The following is a 25,180-nucleotide window of genomic DNA, read 5'->3' on the forward strand; positions in this document are numbered from 1 at the left end:
GGAAATCTCTTCTGAAGATTGCTTAGACTCTCCCATGTCAACTTCTGATAGTTTTGCAATTTCACCCATCTTTGTAACCACTATGAATAGACCACAATACCTAGGAAATTATTATGTGGCTACACAACTTTTGACTCTATATTTAGCTTTTCTTATGATGTCTTGAACCAGCTTGATTATTTGAATATCAATTTACTCTGTCAAGGAAGTCTTTAGCTTCTAGTACCTTACAACCTTTTCTTGCCAGAGCATCTACTTTTTTTTAAGCCCCTGCTGCCTGCTATCTCTGTCTGTTGCCACTTGTTAGTATCCATGTGTTCATGTGGCCGTCAGCCATTGAGACTGCCTGCTCGCTGCCCCCTGAACCCTTGATCTAAGCTTCTTCCTTACTCTATCTTGTTTCCATCTCCCTTCCCTGTCTGATGTATCTCATCTCAATCAATCAAGGGACAATCGAGAGAGGTGTATGTGAAGAGAAAAATATCTTTGCTGCCATGTGGGCATTGATGTTTCTTCAAAACAGCAAGTCGGCACTTCTTGCAAGCTTTCACAAGAAGCTCCTGTCTGGAACATAGTTTCACTTTCCTTAGAGGGACGAGCGGTTGTGGTTAATGAGGTTCTCCTCACCACAATGTGGTGCATCACCTTTTGGTCTTTTTTCCTTTCTTGCAGTAGTGAGACTCGGTGGTTGATTTGGAGATTCGTTTGTCAGGAGAGAACTGCAATGCTTGTATTAAGGTCTTATTCTTCCTCTCTATCACCCAGAGATTTATAGCATAGCTTCACTATGTAAGCTCATTGTCCATGGTCTCCAGCCAGGGGACAGCCTGGAAGAATTTCCTGAGTGCAGGCATAGCAGGTTGCAATTCAAGGCTTGGCAGCCCCTGGCTACCATGAGTTAGGTAGATTTTTGCATTGGCCAAGCTTCACTGGCCCGCTTCCTCCTCTTCAACCAAGTTTGCCTGTATGCCTGGGATAGACTCAGACCTGAACTCTTCTAGAGCCTTCAGATACAGAAGGAGAGCACTTGCAATGCCCTTTATCTGATATGATTATATATTATTGTCCTCAGGCCACCAGCTGGGCACACGCTTTTACATCTCTTGGGTAGACTTGGATGCAGGTCCAGCTTATTCTTGCTGATCGTGGCTTTTCTTCTCCTAGCTCACCGCTGAGCAGCACACAGCACAACTATGGGGTGGATGAGATCACGTTGACACTGTTGATTTGGTGAGCACATGTGAGTGATGGACGTCTCTGGACTCTCTCTCATCTCTCTGTAGGTGGCCTATGTGATATCCCTAGGTCCTCAACCTACAGGAATAGTTTTCTGTGGTGGTCTTCTCTATTTCCCTTAAAGGTGGCCTATGTGATAGGTCCTCAACCTACAGGAATAGTTTTCTGCGGTGGTCTTCTCTATTTCCCTTAAAGGTCCCCTGATCCTCTTATAGGATACATCCAAGGAGGATCTTAGAGAAATTCTTCAGTGGGTTCGGATTAGTGACTTCCATGGCATCACCTGGCGGAATGACCCCTCCTCTCTAAAGGTAGCAGAGGACCCATTTTTTCACCTTTGCATTAGACCCATGGCCCGTTTACACTAGGATCTAGGAGAGTGGCATTGGTGGCATAGCGCAGCTCAATAGCATTGTCTGGCCCAGGGCATTTCAGCCTTCAGGGAACATTTTCTTGGGTTTAGAGATGTCTCTGGAGAAGCTTCCATCATGGCAAGATCTCCTATTTCTTCAAGATCACAGCTCATTGAGATATTGCAGTGGGGACATGATTTTTCACCATGAATCGATGGGTGGGCTGTCATTGCATGGGAACCCCAGCGGCACTGACATTGCCGTGCAGCACAACAGGTAGAAGGACAATCTTATGCCGCCTCATCCAGGAAGGACTTGGTCACATGGAGTACTGTAGCCTGGGCAGTGGAGAGAGGCCTTCCACCCTTCCATACAAAGAGGATGGCACAGGATTGGTGCTCCACTCATCCTAGCAGCAGATGACTGCTACAGTGGCTAGTCAGATGCTGGTGAACCAATTGGCTTCCACTATGCGAGCAACTCCTGCAAGGAGATGATTAACAATCTTGCAACATTGCACATTTGGAGGTCCCAGCGCTGCTGACGAGACCAGTAAGGGGTCTCCCACTCCTTCGCAGAATCAATCTGCTCCATCCAGACCTTCTGTGGTCGCTAGGAGCACCTAGAGGGTACTACGAGGCCATGCAGGGGAGAGAGGAGGATGGGGTAACTTGGCATTATGGGTCGCCAGTGTCATCGTTTCCTCCACCCTTTCATATGTAGCCTCCCTCTACGAGTGGCCAGCCATGGAGGGAGTCCCAACAACCCCAACACCCTCACCCCCCCCCCCCCCCCCCCTCACACACACACACCCGCGTCCTTTTTCTTTATCTCTACTCTTACCTCTCTAATGGGGGGTTATCTGTTTTCTCAAATGTACACTTTCTTGATGAATGAAAGGATCTTTTCTTAAAGAAAGAGAGAATAAAAGAAATGGTCCTTGTAAAACTATATCTTTGTTAAAAAATGAGATGCCTTAATCCATGTCTGAGAGGTAGAGAATTGAAGGATGTCCATCTTGATAATAGCTTCCATTTGCTGAGGTGTTGTCGGTTGAGGGCATTTTGTTTGTATTAGAAAGGATGCCTCATTAGAGGACTGCATCTACTTTGTCAAAATTTCTTGGGAATGTCAATCATGATTTATTGGATGAACTTGTAGGTCATCATGCAAAAAAACATCGGCTATGAGTATGCTGTGGATATTTGGAGTCTTGGATGCACCGTCATTGAGATGGTCACAGGGAAGCCTCCCTGGAGTGAGCTTGAAGCGGTAAGCCTGTCCACCACAATTGTACAAATTGTGTTGCCGGGGTTTAGACTATTTTCTGAACTTACTCTACACGTCATTCCTGCTTAATCCAGGTAGTGGCAATGTTCAAGGTTACCAGAGCAGATGTGCCTCCCATCCCCAACAGTCTGTCTGCTGATGGCCATTCTTTCATTAGGCTTTGTTTGCAAAAAAATCCAGCAGACCGGCCTACTGCAGCAGCACTTCTGGAGCATCCATTTGTGCAGATTCAAAACAATTTCCATGATATTATGGTTCATGCTTTTGATGTGCTAGATGCCTTGGTAACTTCTGGAGCTTTTCTTGCTTTTTTTAATCCTCCATATACATGCACATTTGATACTAGCTTAAGAGTTTCTATGGGCTACTTGACATCTCACAGGATATTGGGGAAATGCATGTGCCGTCTCCTCCAGCTGGACCTGGCATACATCCTTCTTCTTTGAGTGCCCCATGCTCACCACGATCTTCACATCAAGCTTTCAGTGAATTGTACCCCACACGATCAGCAGGTTTCCAAACACAGCCAAGGGGCGCCTTTGGAGGTTTTCCTGCTACAAGATTAGACCAGAATGAAGCTTCTGGGAACCATTTGGCTGTACCTCATAGGTGGTCAAGGAGACCAAGGAACGTCACAGACGATGTTCCAGTCTCCGGTGCTGGAAATAGGCAAAACAGTGAGTCTTTTCAAACTCGAGCTCGGCCTTCTCTGAGTGCCCCCGTCTCGCCAAGGTCACCACATCGCAATCTTGGCAATTTGTACCCAACTTACTCTGCTGGTATCTTACCTGGATTCTCAACACCATCATTTGAGAGTAGGCAAATGCCTCTGAACACTACCCGAGTACACCAAGATTTTGCAGCTTCTGGGCATGCTGGTTCACCTATCAAGGTAGAGCCAGAGCATGCATGGAGGCCTAGCGGTGGTTTTCAAAGAATGCGAGAAGCCAACTAAAGTTTAGTTCAACCTTACTGGGAGGAATTGGAGCTTTCAAACCCATCATAAACTGGCAACAGCACAGAAGACACATGCTAACTCAATGCAATTGTCCAAAAAAGTAATATACTTCATGGATTGGGGAAAGTTGCAATGGTGGTTTTTACACATGTTGCAAGCTAAGCGGGTCTGTTTAACTACTGCCATGCGATTTTTGTCATGGAAATTGGTATCAGAGTATTGTTCAAAATCTTGATGAACACATGGAAGCATCGATGGAATCTAAGAACCCTTCTTGGAGCAAAAGATAAGTGGTGCACGTATGAATTCTGTACCATCTTGAGGCCTGTCTGCATTTGGATAGCATATTCTTTTGCCTTGTGTTCTTGCAGATGCAGTTCTCTTGATATTGATTGTTGTGACAACTGATACTAATGTCACACTGGTTTTCACAATGAGGGCTGCTTGTGTAAGTTTAGCAGTCCCTTGGATATATGTGGTGAACTTTAACTGATCCAAGCAGGGCTGGTAAAGCCTTGCGAGTTTGCACTCGTGTAAACTTTGTTGACACAGTATCTAAACAATCTTTTGGTGGCTTTCATATATGACTGTAATCAAGATTATTCCCATTTAACTGTTTTTGCTCATCGTCCTCCATGTTTATTTGTTTGAAAATGTGGCAAGAGGTAGTGGTGGTATCATGTGGAGGGTGAAAAGCTGCTTTACATTTGGATGTGAGGTGCAAAGGTAAGGTTTTGGTCAAACAATTTGGGCCTAACCAATGTGTTAAGGTTAAGAAATTATTTTCAAAACAATTGTGAACCATCCCTCCATTTTCCTATTTTCTTTAAGATCAAGGCTAACCCTTTTCTCCCTCTTTCTTTATTCTTCGTGGGTCGTAGATAACATTCAAAATAAGACCACAAAAAATCGTGAATAAATTTTATGGTCATAAAAGTTGACATTCATTAACACAACTTTGATGGTCCCATTAACTTTAGAACCTAGAGCTAGGGAGGATCAAATATCACTAACAAATCCATTGTTTAATAAGCAAGCAAAGACTCTAATCGGAAGGACAGATCAACCACGAGAATAATTGCAAACACAAGACTCTATTTCATTGCTTGGTTTCTCACTCAAGGGAGAAACCTCTAGGTACATCGTTTGATGGTTAAAAATATGAGCATCTACATCCACAACTCATCATATTGCCTAGGATCTCTCCATCAATTTACATGGCCTATCACCTCATCAAGATGACACCATTGCTTACATCAAGAATCCCACTTTCACCATTCGTATCTACGAACTTTGAATCAAGGCCATTTTAGACCTTACACACATGCATCCAAAACTCAAGGATGATTTGCTCTGGTAATCCATTGACGTATAAGCTTGGTCAAGTTGTATTTTGTTGCTGTTTTCGTCGATGTAGAATAGTTTGTTCTGCAATCACAATTTGTGCATCAACACAAATTCCAACACTTAATGAAAAAAAGTACACACCAATGGTTAATTCAATCTGTAAATATGACCCATTGCCCTCAAAACATTAGGGTTTATGATGAGAGATAAATACGTGTTTTTCAAGTCATATTATCATGTGACTTTCACATACATCTCATTGCCATCAAGGTAAAAATTGAGGAGGGGCCTTCATGAATGTGTATAACATTGGGTTAATTTGTTTAAAAGTTGCTCAAAAAGTGGAAATGATGGGTTTTGAACCTAAGTGGGTGAGTTGGGGCTTGCGCTCTACCACTTGTACTACATGACCATGATGTATCACAATGTAGTAATAACATTGTAATTTTAGAAGGCCTAAAGGAGCTATGAATTTCTTTAAGAGAGCCTTAAATAAGCTTCAAAGGGTCTTGCATGGTCTAAAGGACCATATGGTCTAAAACGGTGATGAAGATTCCTAATGGTGTATGATGACCTCAAAAGGTGTAATGAGCTGTAAAACACTTTATGATGGCCTAAAATGCATCTTAGATTGCTTAAGATAAATTAAAAGGAGTCTTAGATGGTTTAGACAGTACACAATAGGTCCTAGATGGTGTATAATGGTCTAAGAAGGTCCAAAGACGTATAAGTTTCTCTAAGGTGGTGTAAAGTGGTGCAAAATAAGTCCTAGATAGTTTCAAATAGTTAAAAAAGACTTGTAGTGATCATATATAGTTAAGAATTAGTCCTAGATATTGTATAATAGTCTAAGGATATCCACTAAGATATAAGTTTCTCTTAGATGGCCTGAAATGGGTCTTAGATTGTTTTTAATGAGTCATAGATAGTTTCAAATGGTAAAAAAACGGTCGTAGATTATGTATAGTGACTTGAGAAGGTTGAATGAAGTAGAAGTTACTTTAAGATGGTCTAAAATGAAACCTAGATGGTCTAGAATGGTCTAAAGTTACTCCTAGAATTTCCTAGATGGTAATAATGGATTGTGTCTAATGGTTTAAGAATATTTGGGGAGATATGTGTTGCTCTAAGATCAGTTTTTGATTGTCTAAAATGAGCACTAGATGGTGCTAACAGTAAAGAATGTCTCAGTTAGCGTATGTAAACCCATTCCTATGGTTAACAAGAGCTACCGCCATTATCTTACATCAAGGAGTCAAGGTAGATACACCAAAAGGGCAAACATTCAAGATATGAAGCGATGACGTCTAAATCTACAACCTGGACGGGCGCTCGTAATGGTTTGACGGAATACTTATGGCGATTCCCACTTCAAGAGCGTGTGGTAGCAAATTAGGATAAAGTCCTAAGTGATATACTTCATGGATATATTATGAGAGTAGTCATTGTAATAGCATTAGGTCTCTTATGAGCCTAAAATGCCTGGTCGGCCACAATTTAAGTGAGTGTGAACACTTTATGGCCATGTATATAAGTGAATTTCTCTCATAATACAAGAGACTCTCCCATTGTGCAATAGAGTCTTACTCTTGCGAATACTCTTGCTAATCTCTCTCTCTAATGCATGCTAGCGAGTGTGTAAGTGATGTGAGATGAGAGGAGGGACGAGTACACGTAGTGCAACGTGGTGGTGTGACAACGCTCGTCTCGCAAGAGGTGCAATGGAATTGCTTCTTAAGGAGTTGTAGAGCTTGGAGACCTCAAAGGGTTACGAGCTCGGCCATTGGAAAGATCCCCACAAAAGTTATGGTTCACCAGGTAATCTCTTGTTAGATGTGTTTCATGGAGGATTAGAGTAAGCCATAACATTTTTGGCGCCGTTGTTGGGAAGTCATTCCTTGGCTTTTTCCATCGTTTTTCTTTAATCTACGCATTACCCATTGTCCATTGTCTTTATTAATGATTTTCCATGAAAAAGATGTGAATGTGATGGAGATTTGTGTGTGATTTTGTAAGAAATGGCTCTCTTTTTTGTTTGTAAAGAATGCCTTCTTGTTTAATTTTTAGCTTAGTGTGGTTTTTAATGTTCTTAGGGCTTACACATAGTGTATTAGACTTAGTTTGCATCTATTGCATCAAACAACGCAATAGAATGCAATTTTTAGTGATTTTTAGCTTACTTTAGAGTTAAACATAGAGCTAAAATCATTATTTTTTGCTTAAATTGTGTGTTTTTTTGTTGGAATTGTATGCATTAGAGTGTTAGAAAGCATTAGGAGTAGCTTAATCATTGAAAAAAATTCTCCAAAGCATCAAAAAACTCTTGAAAATGATTAATTTTCTTTAATCGATTGGGGTGATTAAAGCACTTCAAGAGACAAAAAAAATTTAGAAAATGTGTTATTTGGGATCCAAATTGATCATGTAAGTAGTCGAAATTAGTGTTTTGAGAACATCTAGATACATCAAAACACCTAATTATATCAATTTCTTCATCAATTGGAAGAATTTGACTCTCTTTTGCTTAATTTTACCTTAAAAGAAGAGACCAAAATTACGAGTCTGATTAATCTCTAATTATACAGTAATTACACATTAGTTGATGCACATAGCTTAGCAATGCCTTGCTCTATCCAATGATCTGCTCAATAGTGATTGGGAGTTAAGTAGAGTCCTTGATTAGTCTAAAAGAGGAAAACATTAGTGGAATCATTATTTTTTGATTAATTACTAATCACTTTTTTATATAACTCATTAAGACTCATGAGCATTGAATGAGTAGATGCTCATGGGTCATTTATGAGGGGTGTAAGGGGATGTCATAAAAAGGTTGACTTTTTTTATTCACTTGCCTTTTGGGAAAAATGCCAATATCTCCCTACTTTAAAATCCAAAAAATATTCCCCCCAAATAAGGAAATTCGAATTTCCCACTAGACTTCAAAAAAAAAATCCTCGTGAGCCACGTGACTCACATCTTCAACCATTTTTGCACTCACGCCTTAAGGGTTTACATCCAAAAAATAAAAATAAAAAAATAATTCTGTGTGAGACACGTAGCTCACGCCGTGAACCGTTTCTGTACACACACCTTAAGGGTTCACATCAAAAAAAAATCCGCGTGTCACGTGGCTCATGCCGTAAACCGTTTATACACTCGCGTCTTAAGGGTTCACGTCCCAAAAAATAAATAAATCAAAAATTAGTTCACGTCCCAAGCGTTTCACAGCGTGAACCCTTCAGTGTTTCATGTCGTGAAACACTCCGCGAGCACAAAATAATAATAATAAATCAATCAATCAATCAAAAATTGGTTCATGTCCTAAGCGTTTCACGGCGTGAACCCTAAGTGTTTCACGTCATGAAACAGCCCTCGCGCACAAAAAATTAAAAAATAGAATTTGATAAAAATCGTAAAGTCCGTTTCATGCTGTAAACTGCACCCTGCTAGTTTACATCGTGAAAGGACTCTGGAAAACAACCATGTTTGGAGGCTCATATCTCCTAGACCGTGAGTCCGATGAACGTGCTCTAGTGCTCATCGAAAAGCAGGCATCGAGCTCTTCGAATTTGGTCTGGCCGTCCGAGGATAAAATCCGTGAAGTCGGTTTCATGCCATGAACTACACCCTGCTAGTTCACGTCGTGAAAGGACTCTGGAAAACATCCCTATTTGGAGGCTTGTATTTCCTAGATCGTGAGTCCGATGAATGTGCTCTAGTGCTCATCGGAAAGACGGCATTGAGCTCTTCGAATTTGGTTGCCTTCTGAGGGCAAAATCGATCGTTTTAGCCTCCGATCACCTATCTCAAAATTTGACCCAAAAATCGAGCAAAAAACAATTCGAAAAGCACTGAAAATTGTCAAAACAATGTGAAAACGACTACGAACCATATTCGGGCTACTTTTTTGAGGATCTAAACGACAAAATCACGAAAGACTCAAAGAGACAAAGTAGGAGTACTCCAAAAATACTACAACTCTCTCATACAGAGTTTTTCCAAATTCCTTTTGGAACACCTGCTAGTTCACGTCGTGAAAGGACTCTGGAAAACATCCCTATTTGGAGGCTCGTATCTCCTAGATCGTGAGTCCAATGAATGTGCTCTAGTACTCATCGGAAAGACGGCATTGAGCTCTTCGAATTTGGTCGCCTTCTGAGGGCAAAATCGATCGTTTTAGCCTCCGATCACCTATCTCAAAATTTGACCCAAAAATCGAGGCAAAAAACAATCCGAAAAGCACTAAAAATTGTCAAAACAATGTGAAATGACTACGAACCATATTCGGGCTACTTTTTGAGGATCTAAACGACAAAATCACGAAAGACTCAAAGAGACAAAGTAGGAGTACTCCAAAAATACTACAACTCTCTCATACAGAGTTTTTCCAAATTCCTTTTGGAACACCTAACAGAAAAAAAATTCTCATAAAAATTTTCGTCTTGAGACAACAATGGAAAATAGGTTTTATGACTCCTCTTCCATCTGGAAAGCTACTAGCATGCACCTTTTTCGAAAAAATATCCCTAAGAGGTCGTTCACGTACATGTAGTGCCTAAGCTAATTAGGGCAAACTGACACTCATTTGACCCAATGAAGAGAACACTAGGCTTCCTGAGGCTGTAACAAGCTATGAGAAAATATAAAAAGCAAAAAAAAACACGTACTTGCTCATTAAGAAGCAATTGACAGCGTCAGACATAGAAACGATAGAGGGACTACGTGGGCCGACACTCTCACTGAACCCAATGTATGACATCTTCAAGCCATTGAGATCCATGCCGCAAATGCACCTCCCAATACCATTCGCCATGCTAACAACAAGAATGTCATCGTGTTTTGCACCCCTTGTCATGTCAATCCCCTCGGGCTTTGGTCCTTTACCTAACATTTCTATAAATCCTATCGGTACCAACCCCTGGCTACCCATACCTTGGACATATTGACTAGTCTAGAAAGGGGGGTTGCCCAAATACTAAGTGAGTCCCTACCCACAAGAGCACGATACGACCTCAGTGATTCATACAAAAACACCGTCGTACAAATTTCCAAAATCATAGGCAAATATGATGAAACAACTAATCCTATTCAATTCATACAAATGTTTGAACAGTGATGCGAAACCTTTGGAAATCCCAACTTCCCCAACAAGGTACATCCGTTGAACCTATGCTTAATGGGAAAGGCTAGTCGATGGTTCATCACATTGATACTGGCGATCAAGACCAACTTCAAAACCTTGAAAACAGCCTTTATCCATAGCTTTTCAAGATAAAGTGATCAGTGGAGTGCAGCAAGCGAACTATATTCAATTGAGCGTAAACCAAACGAAACCATTAGAGACTTTATTCTTTGAATAAAACTCTTGGACTCACGATGTGAGTCATGGAAAAAATTAAACAATTCTTAATTAAAGAGATGTTTCATTGGACTTAAATAAAAACAGTGTACACAACTTGATCATTGTATCCAATCTAGAAACATTTAATTAATGTTGTAAAGAAGCGATACGTTTAGATGGTAACATGATGGAAGATGATCATGATACGAGATGTTTCTCATCTAAAATAAGTGAAGCAATGGCTAAAGAGCGATCGATCTCGGAATTGTCATTCCCCGAATTCTATGCAGCCTTGCTTAAAAGCTTTCAACCGACATCTCTAAGAGAGTATGAGATCCTTCAAAACCAAACATCCTCATATTGAGTACCTTTCATGCCCTGCTACTTGATCCAAGATCTCATCTTGAAAGGGAAGTGGATAGTGATGTCTCTTGGTAGCTGCATTTAATGGTTTATAATCTACACAGACCCTCCATTTATTCCCTTTCTTAGGAACAATCACAATGGGAGACACCCACTTAGCATCATCTACTGGATAGATAAAACCTGCCTGCAGTAGCCTTGTAACCTCTGTCTCCAAAATTTGTCTTTGTATAGTTCCTGATCTTCTCAATTTTTGAACTACTGGTTTGGCACCTTCTTTCAATTTGATTTGATGGACAACATTATTGGTACCCCTCATCTAAGTATAATCCTTTGTAAATAGTTGAGGGTATTTATCCAGTAGCTCTTCATACTACACTTTCTCTTCTTTAGTCAAATCCTTTGCTAGCCAACGCATCTTTTGGCACATTTGGCTTTACAGATTGATCATCACAGACTGACTTTGCTGGATGGTTAGTCATCTGTACACATATTTCCTCTGATCTCTAAATGGTTAATGTTTTTTATTTCCTTATTTTAAATTGTAGATTTCATGCTTTAAGAAGGTTACCTCCTAAGTGAGATTTGAACCTTGCTCTTCACATCATGAGTTTTGAACCTTGCTCTTCACAATATGAGACATTGTACCAACCCATCTAGGGGTCAACTTATTTTACTCTCATTAGCATAAGACTGCAAGGGATATGCATCCATTGATTCGTAAACATATTAAGATGGATCCTTACCAAAACTGGAGATTCATTCTAATACAAGACTAAAGAAACTTATTGTGTAAGTATGAATTCTAATTCCTTTTCACCAAGCCATAAAGGAAAAAAACGTCATCTCAACAAGGTAAGAAGCAGCTTTGAATTTAAAGTTCTATCTTTTTCCATATGTATCAAAACTATAGTATTTAGTTTGAGATTATAAAGACCTTGAGTTGGTAAAGGTAAAAAGCAAATAAAGCTTCACACACAAAAAAGTGAGAGCTATGATTTAAATTTGAGTGTATTTTTTCCCACCACAAAATTAGAGTTAGAAATAATTAACCTTTTTTTGTGAAACTAAGGATGGCATGTCCTTGTATTGAAAAGATGCAAAGTCCTTGTATTGAAAACATGCAAAGTCCTTTGCTCCATGTTGACAAATTGAGGACTTGAGCCACCATCTACTTGATGTATATGGGGTTGGCCATTTTCTTCAGACTTGAATCTAAAACTCGATTCGGTGTCTTGTCTAGTAGCTTGAAAGTCTCACAAACTTTCCAAAGACCCCTTTTTGGGAGGCTTTTTCTTGTGATGTGACCCTTTTGTTCCTACCTTTCTACATGTAAAGTTCTCTACACAATATTGATTGAATGTTTTGGGGTGGTCTCAATTGCTTCATTTATATGGGATTGGTGTCTTCTTTTCAATGTCAACTTTCAGCCTAACCTCAATTGCTTCATTTATATGGGATCGCTATCTTCTTTTCAATGTCAACTTGTAGCCTAACCTAACTTTGACAAGCGGGCTCTCTAGCTATGACACACAAAGCTAGGTAGTACTAAATGGAGCATGCTAGTATAAAGACTTGTTGATTAAGTTCATCCTCTAAGGGCTCACCTAGGAAGATAGCATATGAGTTTAACAAAATGAGTTTTTGTTCATGGACTTACAAATAAAAAATTCCACATAAGGGGATTTTTAAATTAAAAAGTGACAGAATATGTAACTTTGTCTAGAAGGGTTAGTTCGTTACTTTCAAATTTATGACATGGGTGTTTATCAAATGTCAAAATTTATGGAGAAAAGGTTCTTAAAAATATCCCGTAAACACATGTGATATATAGGGAATTGATGTAGTGAACCTCTCGAGGGGCCAACAATAGACATGTCCTGCTTGTTCAGGAGCGGGGAAAACTGAGCGACTAAGTGAGGCCTCTCTAAAGGAATCAAAGAAAACACAAGACACAAGGCACAACAAAATCTCCTAATATACAGTCACTTGGCCTTATGTCATACAACCCTTTTGTGCCGCCTCGTCTAAACCAACCCTCTTAAACAACTCTAGGTAAAAGGGAGGTTGTGTATTCACCTAAGCTTCTAGTATGGGGCCACATGAATGTGTCCATAATACCAACATAATCGGATTGAGGTGTTACATAATAAGAGTGGTTTCATGTGCTTAAATTGAAGTGGAGAGCATAATGCAAATGTGCTTTTAGAGAGTAGAATGTGGGTGTTCTCACACTGTATCCCAGTTAAAGGGTTGAAGTCGCAAGTGCGACGTTGCGTGTTTAATTTATATTGATTGTAATGGTGGATGTGGTAGAAAAAAAATGGTCCCTTGCGCGAAACCCCACTAAAATAAAAAAAGAGCAAAATGTGAGTGTGATGTGGGAGCTTATCTAAAGTTGAGTGCACAACACCTCATCGGTTCTTATGTATAATTTTAGCTAGCGCGTGCTTTTCATGTTTTGTTTCCTTGCTGCCAACGAGGCCTTGTAAACGTGAAGCTAATGGCAAAAGCGTTTCTCTGTTCCAGTCTTAGAACGAGCTTGCTTGTTTCTGACCCTTTCTGACCCGGCTTGAAAAACAAAAACCAAGATGCATTTGTAAACATGAAGACAAGGTGACAAAACATTTTTACTCCATTGTGATTCTAGTGGGGCTTCACACCCAAGCGTAGTACACCCAAGCCAGGCAATGACAATTAGGGTCTTTACAGACTGCATAGATTTTCTTTGGGTAGGCTAGGATGATGGTGGGCAGAGGAGACCAGGTCATGGATCTCCATTTCCCAGCCTACCCATCCTCATGGATGGGAGTCTCCTCTGTGCATCTGTGATCGCCGTCGCCCACATTTGACCTCATAGAGGCCGTTGTCAACGACAATGAAAGCGTGTGAAAGGGGTCAAACCTTAGAAGAGTATACGCTAACACACTGTGGGCGACTAGTGTTGATTAACGTGGGCAGCTGCCGCGGGGGTCAGTCAAAAGTCCATCGTCACCTTCAAATCAGCTTCACGTCTGGCAAGTTTTCCCTGCTGATTCTTGATCATCATCATCATCATCATCATCATCATCGATCAAGCAATAGAAGAAAACACACACACACACGTACACTCACACATCCTTAGGTCTTTCTAAAACAGTTCTCCATGATTTATACACTGTCCGAGGCTCTTTTCTGTTAGGGTTTCTTGTTTCAGGGTTTCCTAACCGTTTTCTGCAAATTCCTGTCAGGCTTTACGGGTTTCTCTCAGATGCTTACTAAGGTTTCCTTACCCTTTTCTTTTTGACAGTCGGATCACCAATTTCTACCCGCTGCACAGAAGCTTTTCTTCATCAAAGCTGTGTGTAATTTCCCGGCAAGGTATTCTATCCAATCTCTTTGTGAGATTTCGATTGCCCGTGTTGTGGGTCTGCTTTTATTGAAATTTTAATTCGCTGAATTTCAATTTGGCACATTTTGTTTTCTAGAACACCTCCCGCCCTCTCCTTTCCTCCCCTCCCCTGCTCTCTCGCAACATATTGGAACGATGTGAGGAGTTATCCTCATGGCTAGGCGAGTTATTGAAATCCCATGTGAGAAACGCATTTGTAACCCATGGGTAACACCGGATGGAGGGCCAAAGTTCCACTCTACGAAGCGATGTCTATGAAGCATATATACTAGCAAACTCGTAAACCTCACCAGCAATGAGACACTGCACCACCATCCACCGTCCACCCCAAAAGCAACTGGTTTGCCCTTTTGTTGTTGCTGCATTTGGATTAATTCAACCACTTTTGAAGGATACATGGCTACAACTGGAGGTTACAAGAGGAGTCTGAGGGCATTCCGAGGCCATGTGTCCAAATTTTTTGCATGTAAAACAAGCACCTGCAAATGTGTACCATTTCAACTCAAAAAACGCAGGACCCATGGTAAGGTCATCAATCTGCAGCATAATCGAGGGAGGAGTGGGTACATCCCATAGTCACAAGGGACGGGGGACGGGGACGGGGACGGGGACGGGGACGGGACGGGGGACAGCCATAAGTAGGGAACGGGGACGGAGGAGGGAACGGCACTCAAAAAATACTTTTTTTAAAAATTTTTCTACTCTGCACTTATTCTACTTTGGAAGTACATCAAAATGAGCACAAATTTACACTAAAATGGTAAGCTTTTGAGTCATATTAATAATTAAGTAGATACAAAATGAGTCATGACTCAAGAGTCAGGACTCAGGAGTTAGGACTAAGCCTTAAGGAGGCAAAATACAAGGACGGACTCAAATGAGTCAATGACAAAAAAGTGCTGAAGACTAGAGGCTAGAGGCTAGAGCTAAGTAGTAAGGCCCATGAATCATGATCCATGAATGATCATCCACGTGAAGTGCTCGCCTCATGGTCATGGGTAGCTTGTGCCAAAGAAGCATCAAGCTCATCCTCAGTCTCATCCTCACTGGCATGCTGCTCCTGCACCTCATCCTCCCGTTGCTCTTCTTGTTGACTCATCTCCCACTCGGTGAAGGAATCTGCCTTCTTGGTCACGCTCTTGCAAAGCATTCGCAAGTTCGCGCTGACGAAGACAAGGCCATTGGCACGCTCTACCCCGAGTCGGTTCCTCTTCCTAGAGGCAATGTGGCTGTAGGTACTCCAAAGTTGCTCCAAGCAAGAGGAGCTGACGGCCTGGCTAAGTATGCGGATAGCAAGCTGCTGCCGCAGCTCCGGTCCATCTGAACCAAAGTCCTCCCACCATAGAGCAGCACCAACTTTGGAGCAGTCAACCTGTGCATCATGACAGCCATAGGAGCCATGAAATGACCTGTACATCGAAAGTTGGTCCCTGATCTTGCGCCTAACCGATGCATCAGGCTACAAAAGGACACCGTGACATGTCCATACATACTTTGGAGAATAGCTCCCGCCGCCCTATTGGAAGGCTCCCCATCCGCAACAAAGCCCACTACATGCTCGAGGCCAACGATCTCCATGGTGGTAGCCCACTCCGCCGCAAGCACATCGCGCTCTTCCCAGTGCCGGATGCATCATGAGATGAGATGAAGTACATCTCTCCGCGGGAATATGCAACCATGCCGTGAATACTCCTCTTGCGGGTGTCACTCCATCCATCCACAATGAGGGAGACTCCGTTCCTCTCCCATTGTCGCTTTGTGTTGTCGGCCGCTTGCTCTACAATGCGCTTCTCCTTGTCGAGCAATGTAGTGCGCAAGCTCTCGGATGAGGGGGGTGTATAGGTTGAGCCATACTCCCCAATCTTCTTAACCATTACCTTGAAGTATTCCGACCTATTCAAGAAAGTAATTTACTAATGAGAAGGGGACTAGGATGATGAAAACATGAATGATGAATTGGCAATGATCGATTGCACTTACCTAGCCGCTTGAAAGGCAATGTGGTCGTGGAAGAAGAAGCGGGCCACCGCCATATCCACCTCCTCCTTCAACTTGGGGTTCCAATTCTCCCCAAGTGTAGATTATCGCCGTGGGCCACATAATGATTGAGAGGCCGTGGAGATGGAGGGTGCCGGTGTCGTGGATGGAGTAACGTTCCAACTTGATGGTGAAGGTGATGGTGTGCATGATCCCGATCCACCACATGACTCCATGGTAGAGGCTTGAGTTCCTCTCCCCATCGTCGCGGGATCCATGGCCACTCGTGGTGTCCTTGTCGCTTCGACCGCTTCGTAGACGCTAAGCTTGTCAAGAAGTTCTCGTCTCTTCTCGGGCGTGACATTCGTGCAAAACCTCACCTCATGCCCACTCTCATGCAAGAGGTGGGCTCGCACTTTGTCGGCGCCACCCGTTCGCCGGTACGGGCAAAGCTTGCATATCCATGGCCGAGAACCGCCTCCATGAACGGATGTGGTGTAGTTTACCTCCTCCCACCATGTCCATCCCGTTGTCCTTCTACGAGAAGCCCCGGCACGTGAGGAGGATGCCATGGTTGAAGATGGCTTGACTCTTGAGCCTTGAGGAATGAGAGAGAGAGAGAGAGAGAGCCTAGAGGCTTGGAAGTTGGAAGACTCGAAGAGTCAAGACTCAAGAGGCTTGAGGGAGAGGTGAGAGCCTAGGCCCTAGAGCTTGGAACTTGGAAGTTGGAAGAGAGAAGATTCAAGAAGCTCGAGCCTTGAAAGCTTGAGCAATGAGCCTTGAGAGTTATGAACTTGTGTGTGCTTGTAGCCTTGTAGAGGTGGGCTCTTATATAGATAGGCAAGAGAGAGAGAGGGGAAAGCCTCAAGGGCAAGAGAGAGAGAGAGGGCCAAGCCTCAAAGAGCCAAGGGCCAAGGCCCAACAGCCATAAACGGCTAGAAGAGCCCAGGCCCAACCTCCATAAACGGCTACGGAGGGGCGGGCAGGCGGCAGGCAAGCGCAACGGCTCTCTGCCGTCCCCGCACAGCGCCGTCCCCGACAGCCGTCCCAGTCCCTGCGCCGTCCCCGGTTTGAAACGCCCGTCGGGGGACGTCCGTCCGTCCCCATCCCTGCGCTGTCCCGTTTCGGCGTCCCAGCTTTCCTAGGCTCCGTCCCCGCCGTCCCCTGTGACTATGGTACATCCGTATCCCAGAGAATGCAAAACCTATTCCCATTGCCATTAGGCCTCAGAGGACAAAATAACTTTTCCCAAACTGGTAGCAATTTGTGTTGGGGAAATCCACAACCTCCAGCCACACAGGGCATTTATGAGGTATCAAACTTTGATAATCCTTTGTAGGTGACCACGGCAATACATGAGTCATTTGTGCCCCAAAGTACAATGGTGATTTTTCTAACAGCATTTGCTTAAAACGAGGCTTAGAACACAAAACCTCATAAAAGCCTCGTGCTGCAAAGTAAATACCATCAACACCGCATACACCCAACTCTAAGTTCAACCATTGAGCAACATCATTTGCATTGGGCATTTTTCTCGGAAAAAACAAAATGATTGCATTCTCTGCAGAGCGCTTAACAGGGGATACAATATCTGGCAATGCAATCGACACAGTGTGCTCAGGAAGTGGCTTATCCCATGCTCTGTGAATGTCAGCAAAACCCTCATGCATTGCATCATTGACTATCTGAGTATCAATAGTGTCAGGGCGACTGTCCTGATGCATAAACTGTCGGCATTTAGGTTCCACACTAGTTGAGCAGGCATGACTCTCACTATCTCGGCTGTACACTGCAATAGGCTGCGAAGAACTGGAAGCAATTACGAAAAGGAAAAAAACGCAGCTGCTATTACGCACACCTGTTTTTTTGTTTTTGTTTTGTTGAGAAACTGCTTCTGCGCACACACAATCACTGCTGTATACACACGGGCGCGCGCGCGCGTGTGCGCACACACACAGAGCTCGCAGCAAAAAGGGCAGACACACACACACAGTCACACCCAGAAGAAACAAATGAAGGAATTACGAGCAGCAGGAGAGGGAGCAGGGGACAGGCGGCAGACACGCAAGGCTGCAGAGGCAGCAGCTGGAGGCAGGAGGCAGGACAGTCGACGCTGAACAGACTGCAGACGACAGACGATGACCAGCGCTGCAGACACAGCGAAGGACAGGAGGCCGGCGCTGCAGAAGCACTAGAGGGCGACAGGTAGTGGATGGCGCTGCGCAGGCAGATCTCAGACACGAGCGGCATAGGCAGATCACACACACAGGTGTGTGTATGTATGGGGCATTCTAAGGAATTGATTTTCTTGAAGATTGGCCTTTTGATATACAAATTTTAACGTTATTTATTGTCTTCTTGATGTATATTTTTTTCGATTTGAGGAAGAACATGGTGCGACCATCAAATGGATATTTGTTTTTCGTTGGAGTCACAGTCAGGGGTACCTGCATATTGGTAGGCCCAAAGTAAAATGCAATACTCTGATATATATATATATATATGGTCCCAGTAGGGCACATAATACTTAGTTTAGGGCTCCAAATAGTATCACCATCTTGCCAACTATGGTTTATTTGTATTTTTTGCATGAACTGCATTTATTAGTTTGGGCTTCCTATCTCACACTAATATCTTCTTTTGTTCCTTCATAGATCAGGACTCACCACGTGGTCTGATTAATATACAAAACCCTAACTCTTACTAGTAGCCTAGCATGACACATGGATCTTAGTGTTGGAGATGATGCATGTGACATTCCACTAGTGAAAGTCAATACTAAACAACACAACACATTCCACTAGTGAAAGTCTTTAGAGTGGTGCATGACAAAACTAGTCACACTTGGGAGGGAGTATGCTTTACATGTTCCCCCCCTTCAAAAGGCCTTATATATTTGCGTACGTGAATGTTAAGCAGCTAGTAGTCGATGCAGAATGTGGTGGCATAACTGCTTGTTAGGTTTTAAGGCTCTGCTATGCTTTCATGGCTGCTAGCTGGTTGGGTTTTCTATGCTTAGACTGAACTTTATACTTTCTTTGGCAGGCGGAAGATACTACTGGGTGTTGAGAAATCTCTAAGAGAGCGGTAGAGCAGATGCAGGCATGTGCTAAGGGGGAGTTTGCATTGGGCTATACTGCTTAGTGAGTAGAGATATTGTCGTGCAAGAAAACCAAGAAATGAAAGAAAAACATCCCTCACGTATATCAGAGCATTTCTTTTCGTGTCTTCTTACTGCTTTTTCATGCTTCGAGGTCAAGAAGGAGCCGAATCAGCAGGGAGATTTCTCATGTGAGTAGTTTTCTGCTAGAATGCATGCACATGCCTGCTTGTGCTTGTGGCACGCTTGTGGTAATTTTATCTGAAGTAGTTGTACATGCCTACCTTACATCAATTATGCACTCCTTTTGATATGATTGCCCATGTTGTGTGTCATAAGTGGCTTCAGTGTCTTCAGTAGAAGGCCATTCAGTTGCATCAATTCGCCCGTCTTTTTCGACTTCAGAAGTTCTGTCAGGGAATGGGAAAGCTATTGTTTTTACAATGGCGGAGCTTAACAAGGCCACTTCAAACTTTTCTTCATCTTGTAAAGTTGGACAAGGAGGTTTTGGTATTGTCTACAAGGGTAGACTCCGAGACGGAACTACAGTTGCCATCAAGCGGGCCAGAAAAGTACTAATCTTTACTCAATTTTGTGAGCTAAATTGTTTTTAATATTTAAAATTTGCTTTTTTTTAAAAATAGTTTTTGGAACTTCAGGCCTGAAGGAGAGTTTTTTTTGGATGCCAAGATAGGATATTATTTGATTTGCATCCCCATTCATGAAAATGTTGGATATCCCAGGATGTGTTCGAAGCACAGCTGACAGCGCAGTTTCAAAGCGAAGTTAACATGCTGGCCAAAGTAGAGCATCTTAATCTCGTAAAATTGATTGGGTTTCTGGAAGAGGGAAATGAACGGATACTCGTCGAAGAGTATGTGGCAAATGGCAACCTCCGGCAGCATCTTGATTGTGAGTGTTTCTGGCGAATACATGTTGGGTAGTGATAATGTGCTCGTGTTTGTACTTATCTTAACCGTAGGATTTTGTTTACTTTGTTTGCAGGCGAGTTTCACATTGTTCTGGACTTCTTTTTGCGTATGGATATCGCAATTGACATTGCCCATGCCCTTACCTATCTCCACCTTTATGCAGGTAGGCTCCTTTGTTTCATGCATGCTTCCCTCTCTTGTTATAGACGTGCCTACTTTTTGTAACAAAACGAAGTTGTGAGAGGTTGCATAAGCGAAACTGTAAGTAAAGAACTGATTAGGCCTACCTTTGAAACTGCCACATCATCGCCTGATCATCCCTGCATACAAACACACACAAGAACAAGACACATAGTTTGGCTGCTGGCAGCTCACCACCCCAACCCATAACTCTTGCGGAGGATCCTTCTATTATTTAACAAAAACCCGGCCTCAAAGGGCTAAATACAACCATGAAGGGCTGGATACAAACTCGCCTCCATGTACAGGGCGGGGATCAAAGAATCAAGAGGTGTAGAAAGATGCACTTCTCCTTCGGCTAGCCATTCTATGAGGAGAAGGCTATCTCATACAGGGGGAGGGGGAGGGAATAACCACACAGGTGGTCTGTAATGCCAAGTGGGATCACCACCTCTATCTGTGAACAATGGGGTCCTACTACTGCATCCTAGCCGAAGTTGTCACCTCCGAGAAAGTGAAGATGTTGAAAATGCTCTGATCCTGAACAAAACCTGTATGAGTGTCATGGATCAAGTTAGGGAGGAAAGGCTAAAGTCTTTGGCTCATGGCCTTGGCCAAAATCTTGTAGGCAGTCCCAAGGAGGGTGATGGGTCTCCACTGTTGGATCTCCAATCTGTCACCACCCTCCTTAGGAATCAAGTGAATCAAACCCTCTGAAAGCCTCACTGGCATGGCACCTGTAATCATAATCTCATTGAAGGCTGCTCGAAGGCCGCCTTCCATGAGATCCCAATGGCAAAGAAAGAAGGAAACTGGAAGCCCATCCTCCCCTGGGCATTTTCCCCTAGGGAGAGTTGTCAATGCCTCTGCCAGCTCCTCTGCTGTGAAGGGAGTCAGTAGGAAGGTCCGGAGAGCGGGGGGAACCACCCCTCTCATGTGCCGCCAGACCCTCTCGTGTGCATCCACCACCTATGGGGATAATGTGGCACCCGTGAGGAGGGATTGGAAAAAATCTGTGGCAATGGCTCTCACATGGGGAGGGGGGGTGGGGTTCTCAGAAACAATAGCTGCATCTTGGCCCCTCAACCTACGAATACCATCTCTCCGCCTATGGGGGCCTGCAATCTCAAAAAAGCCCCCTGTGACTCTATCTCTGGCTTGGGTCAAGAAGGAAGCTCTGGCATGGTATCTATACTCCACCCTCCTCTCCTCAATGGATCTAATCTCTGGACGGGCGGCAATAAGCCGACTCCCAATCCACGGGCTATTGGGGGAACTCTCCTGAAGACGCTGGAGAGAAGCAAGACCCCTCTGAATGCTCCTCTCCTGCTCACGAAATCCCTCCAATCTGCTTTGTGCTGCCTCCTGCAAAAAGTTGCTAATCTTCCCAGAGGGGCCGAAAGAGTGTGACTCTTGCCTGGTAAAATCTTCCCATAGCGACAGGTACGCCCGTCAGAAAGTGTGACTCTTGGGTGGTAAAATCTTCCCACAGCGACAAGTACGCCCCTCAAAAAGATGGTGCTCCTAGAGAAAGAGAATGTCGATGGGTCCCCCAACTATAGCTCTATGTAGCTCTCCGTTGAGGATGCCTCGCCTTTGAAAGCACTGAGCCCTCCCCCAAACCCTGAATGTTCCATGAGGCTATCTGCATATAAATCTCTATGGGAGGCAGAACTACCGGAACTGCCCTCCACTTGAAGAGTCTTGGGCATGGGTTTTGATAGGGAGTAATCACAATCGGTCCTGGGGGGAAGGCGCACTAGCCTCCAAATCGCACTCCATCCCTGGTACTGCATTCAAGGGAAAGGAGAAGATCATCATGCCACTCTCTAGCGTGGATGGCCTAGAATGATGAAACACCGCACAGATCCAAATGGGAGCCAATGTCTCCTCAAAAATATCCGTTCCTTCCATTGGAAGACATCGGAAGAAACTGTAATTCACTGGCAGTCCCAAGATCCTGGGGCCCACCGGGGGACTCTAGGGGAAGAGCCCTCACTGGGGAAGCTCTCTACCGGCTCCGAGAATCGATGAATCAAACGGCGGACGGAGCTCGCTGGTTGTCAGGTCGAGTGTTGCCGGAGGGCAGCGGGAGTGCTTAGGAGAGGCGGAGGGAGGGGAGAGTGCGGGCTCAGAAGTAGAGGATGGGGCAGGGGAGAGATGCAAGAAGAGTGGGAGGCGAGGATGGAAGATGAGGAGTGGAGGCAAAGGGGGGTGGGGGTGGGGGTGGGCAGGCGAGGGAGGGGGTGATGGAAGCGGTTGGGGTGGTTGGGAGTGATCCACCGGAGAGGGAGGGTGCAGGAGGCGGCTCGCCAGGGGCTCAATGGGGCTAGTTGGCCTCACTGGAATCTAAGAACTCAAGGACAACGAGTCGCGGCAAGGTGATGGCCGCGAGACCGAAGGGGCCGGAGGCGGGACCCTCGCAACTGGGGGGGATCGCTGAGGGGGGTGGGCGCTGCAATAAATGCTCGAAACGATTCCTTGATAGAATCAAATCCTCCTATACTCTATCAGCCTAGAGTGCACGGCAACGACCCTCAATTATGGAAGTCTGCGGTTGGCAGCCCTAGTGTGGGCCAATGGTCTGCCACTCTCTGGCAATAGAGTTGACCGTGGTCGGGTCCTGGTGCTTGGCTGCTTGAGGGCCTGCCTCTTTCCCTACACCCTTATGAGGATCTAAGCTGGGACCCCGGGGGAGGGGGGGGGGGGGCATCAGAGGCTGTCTCCTAGATTGTTGCCGAGGAAAAGCGCTTGTGAGGTGTCCCATCTGACTGTAGATGAAGCATTGGCCAGGGAGGCCTAAGTACTCCACTCTCCACAGGATGGGGTTTCCCCGAAGGCATGGAAGGGATATGATATGAGGCACTGTCTCTGGCGAGGCAATACAGATGTGAAGGGATGGAACCCTGGCCGCCCGTGCGAGGGACGAAGCGACAGTGGGGGGTATTCCATCACTCTCCCAATGGCTCCACCAGTCACCAAGAGAAGAGCAAGGTATTCTTTCCTCCTGAGGCTTGGGAAGTAGACTGTCACGAGAAAGCCTGAAACGCCAGCCAATAGGCCGGATGCGGGGTCGAAGCCGTGCTACCACCTCGCAAAGAAGGCTTGGGCCGTATGCAATGTGACGGGGCGCAACTGTATGACTCTGTCTGATGCCGCTGGCGAGTCAAACTGAACCTGGTAGTAGCCGCGCCCCAAAGGATGAATGTCGCTGATCTTTGCAGGCAGGGATTTCATTCACGTGATCACGTTAACCGCGAAGTGGTAATAACACTAGTTAATAACACTCTCACACACTTGTTAATATCATAGATATTCACACAACCGGGAGAAACCTGCTATCCCGGTTTTCCCGGCGGGCTACTAGCTTGGCCCGGCGGGCCACTATTTAGCCCGGCGGGCCTTTTTTTGCGCCAAAAATTTCGCCGTTTTGGAGAGACCTATATAAAGGGTTTCCCCTCACTTCCAAATGTACTTTACCAACGTACTTGGGTGGCTCACCTCAGGCTAAAAGACACAAGAGGTGAGTATAAATATTCTGGATTTTTGTTTGAAGCTTGTTAATAATATTTTGTATTTTATAAGATTTTGACTGTAAATGGTTTATCGTATTTGTTACGTGGACTAGCAATGTCTCCTCTTGGGTGGTCTACTCGAGTGCCAATTGGTCTGGGTAGGAGCTTCCCTAGAGGAGGGTATAGGTGGTGAGATGTTCGGGACATCATCTCTATCTAGGGATGGATTGCCTCAAATGCATCTCACCAAACGTTTGGTTTCTTTAGGTCGACTAGCAATACCTCCTCTTGGGTGGTCTACTCGAGTGCCATTTGGTCTGGGTAGAAGCTTCTCTAGAGGAGGATATAGGTGGTGAGATGTTCGGGACATCATCTCTATTTAGGGATGGATTGCCTCAAATGCATCTCACCAAACGTTTGATTTCTTTAGGTCGACTAGCAATTACCTCCTCTTGGGTGGTCTACTCGAGTGCCATTTGGTCTGGGTAGGAGCTTCTCTAGAGGAGGATATAGGTGGTGAGATGTTCGGGACATCATCTCTATTTAGGGATGGATTGCCTCAAATGCATCTCACCAAACGTTCGGTTGCATTGGCAAGAAGTGGGTTTTAGACTTTATAATTGCATATTTTGGTTTTACTCAGGCTGTTTTGGATCTCAAATCTTGCATGATTGTTGTTTAGGTGTTACAATGGTTGCTTCTAATTGCGGCACATCAACCCAACGAAGCAACAGACCATTAGAAACTAGTGGAGTTTCCTTGCAACGAGATATGACAGCACAAACTTTGAATGTTGCGTCTCAAAGTGGCAAGAGGAGGAGCGGAGGAAAATCACCGGGACCTGAATGGCAATTTGCTTCCAATCTTTCTAGATTTGTCGAATGGAAGTGTAATTTTTGTGGCTTGGTAAAATCTGGGGGTGCTCCCAGAATAAGGGAGCATTTGCTTGGCACTAACACAAAAAATCCCGGAGGTAAATGCAAGGGTGCAGGAGCTGATGATGCTGCAAAGCGCCTTAGAGCTTTGATAAGTAAACAAGTATCACAAAACAAGAGGCCCAATCTCTGTGCAAGAAATCACCAATCGCCGAATTTGGCAGCATCAAGTGGAGGGATCTCCAACCAAGGAGTGACTCCAACACATACTACTTGCCAAAATGACACCCAAGGTCCAGATGTCTCAATACCGATGGATGCA

General features: G+C 44.2%; 2 protein-coding genes across 6 annotated transcripts in view; both read left to right on the top strand.

Moving 5' to 3' along the window:
• Nucleotides 1-4,452, top strand: part of LOC147635370 (uncharacterized) — a 59,909-nt gene extending 55,457 nt beyond the window's left edge. The window contains exons 8-10 of the mRNA XM_086802624.1: nucleotides 2,751-2,861; nucleotides 2,954-3,163; nucleotides 3,262-4,452. Of these exons, the coding sequence (XP_086658750.1) occupies nucleotides 2,751-2,861; nucleotides 2,954-3,163; nucleotides 3,262-3,834 (894 nt within the window). The 3' untranslated portion in view covers nucleotides 3,835-4,452. The remainder of the gene's footprint in view (nucleotides 1-2,750; nucleotides 2,862-2,953; nucleotides 3,164-3,261) is intronic.
• Nucleotides 4,453-13,551: 9,099 nt separating this feature from the next.
• The window catches only part of LOC147635371 (calmodulin-binding receptor-like cytoplasmic kinase 2), a 51,893-nt gene continuing 40,264 nt past the window's right edge, over nucleotides 13,552-25,180 (top strand). Inside the window, exons 1-6 of one of the 5 annotated variants that reach the window (XM_086802626.1) lie at nucleotides 13,552-13,905; nucleotides 14,178-14,248; nucleotides 19,302-19,547; nucleotides 19,705-19,928; nucleotides 20,100-20,268; nucleotides 20,362-20,451. In XM_086802626.1, coding sequence (XP_086658752.1) covers nucleotides 19,436-19,547; nucleotides 19,705-19,928; nucleotides 20,100-20,268; nucleotides 20,362-20,451 — 595 coding nt within the window. In that variant the 5' untranslated portion in view covers nucleotides 13,552-13,905; nucleotides 14,178-14,248; nucleotides 19,302-19,435. Of the gene's footprint in view, nucleotides 13,906-14,018; nucleotides 14,249-19,301; nucleotides 19,548-19,695; nucleotides 19,929-20,099; nucleotides 20,269-20,361; nucleotides 20,452-25,180 lie in introns of those variants that run through there. The other 4 variants (XM_086802625.1, XM_086802627.1, XM_086802629.1 and 1 more) reach the window with 4 other exon arrangements.

The sequence above is a fragment of the Cibotium barometz genome, chromosome 9 (genome assembly GCF_041138505.1).
Source record: "Cibotium barometz isolate CiBa-2024 chromosome 9, ASM4113850v1, whole genome shotgun sequence".
NCBI lineage: Eukaryota > Viridiplantae > Streptophyta > Polypodiopsida > Cyatheales > Cibotiaceae > Cibotium > Cibotium barometz.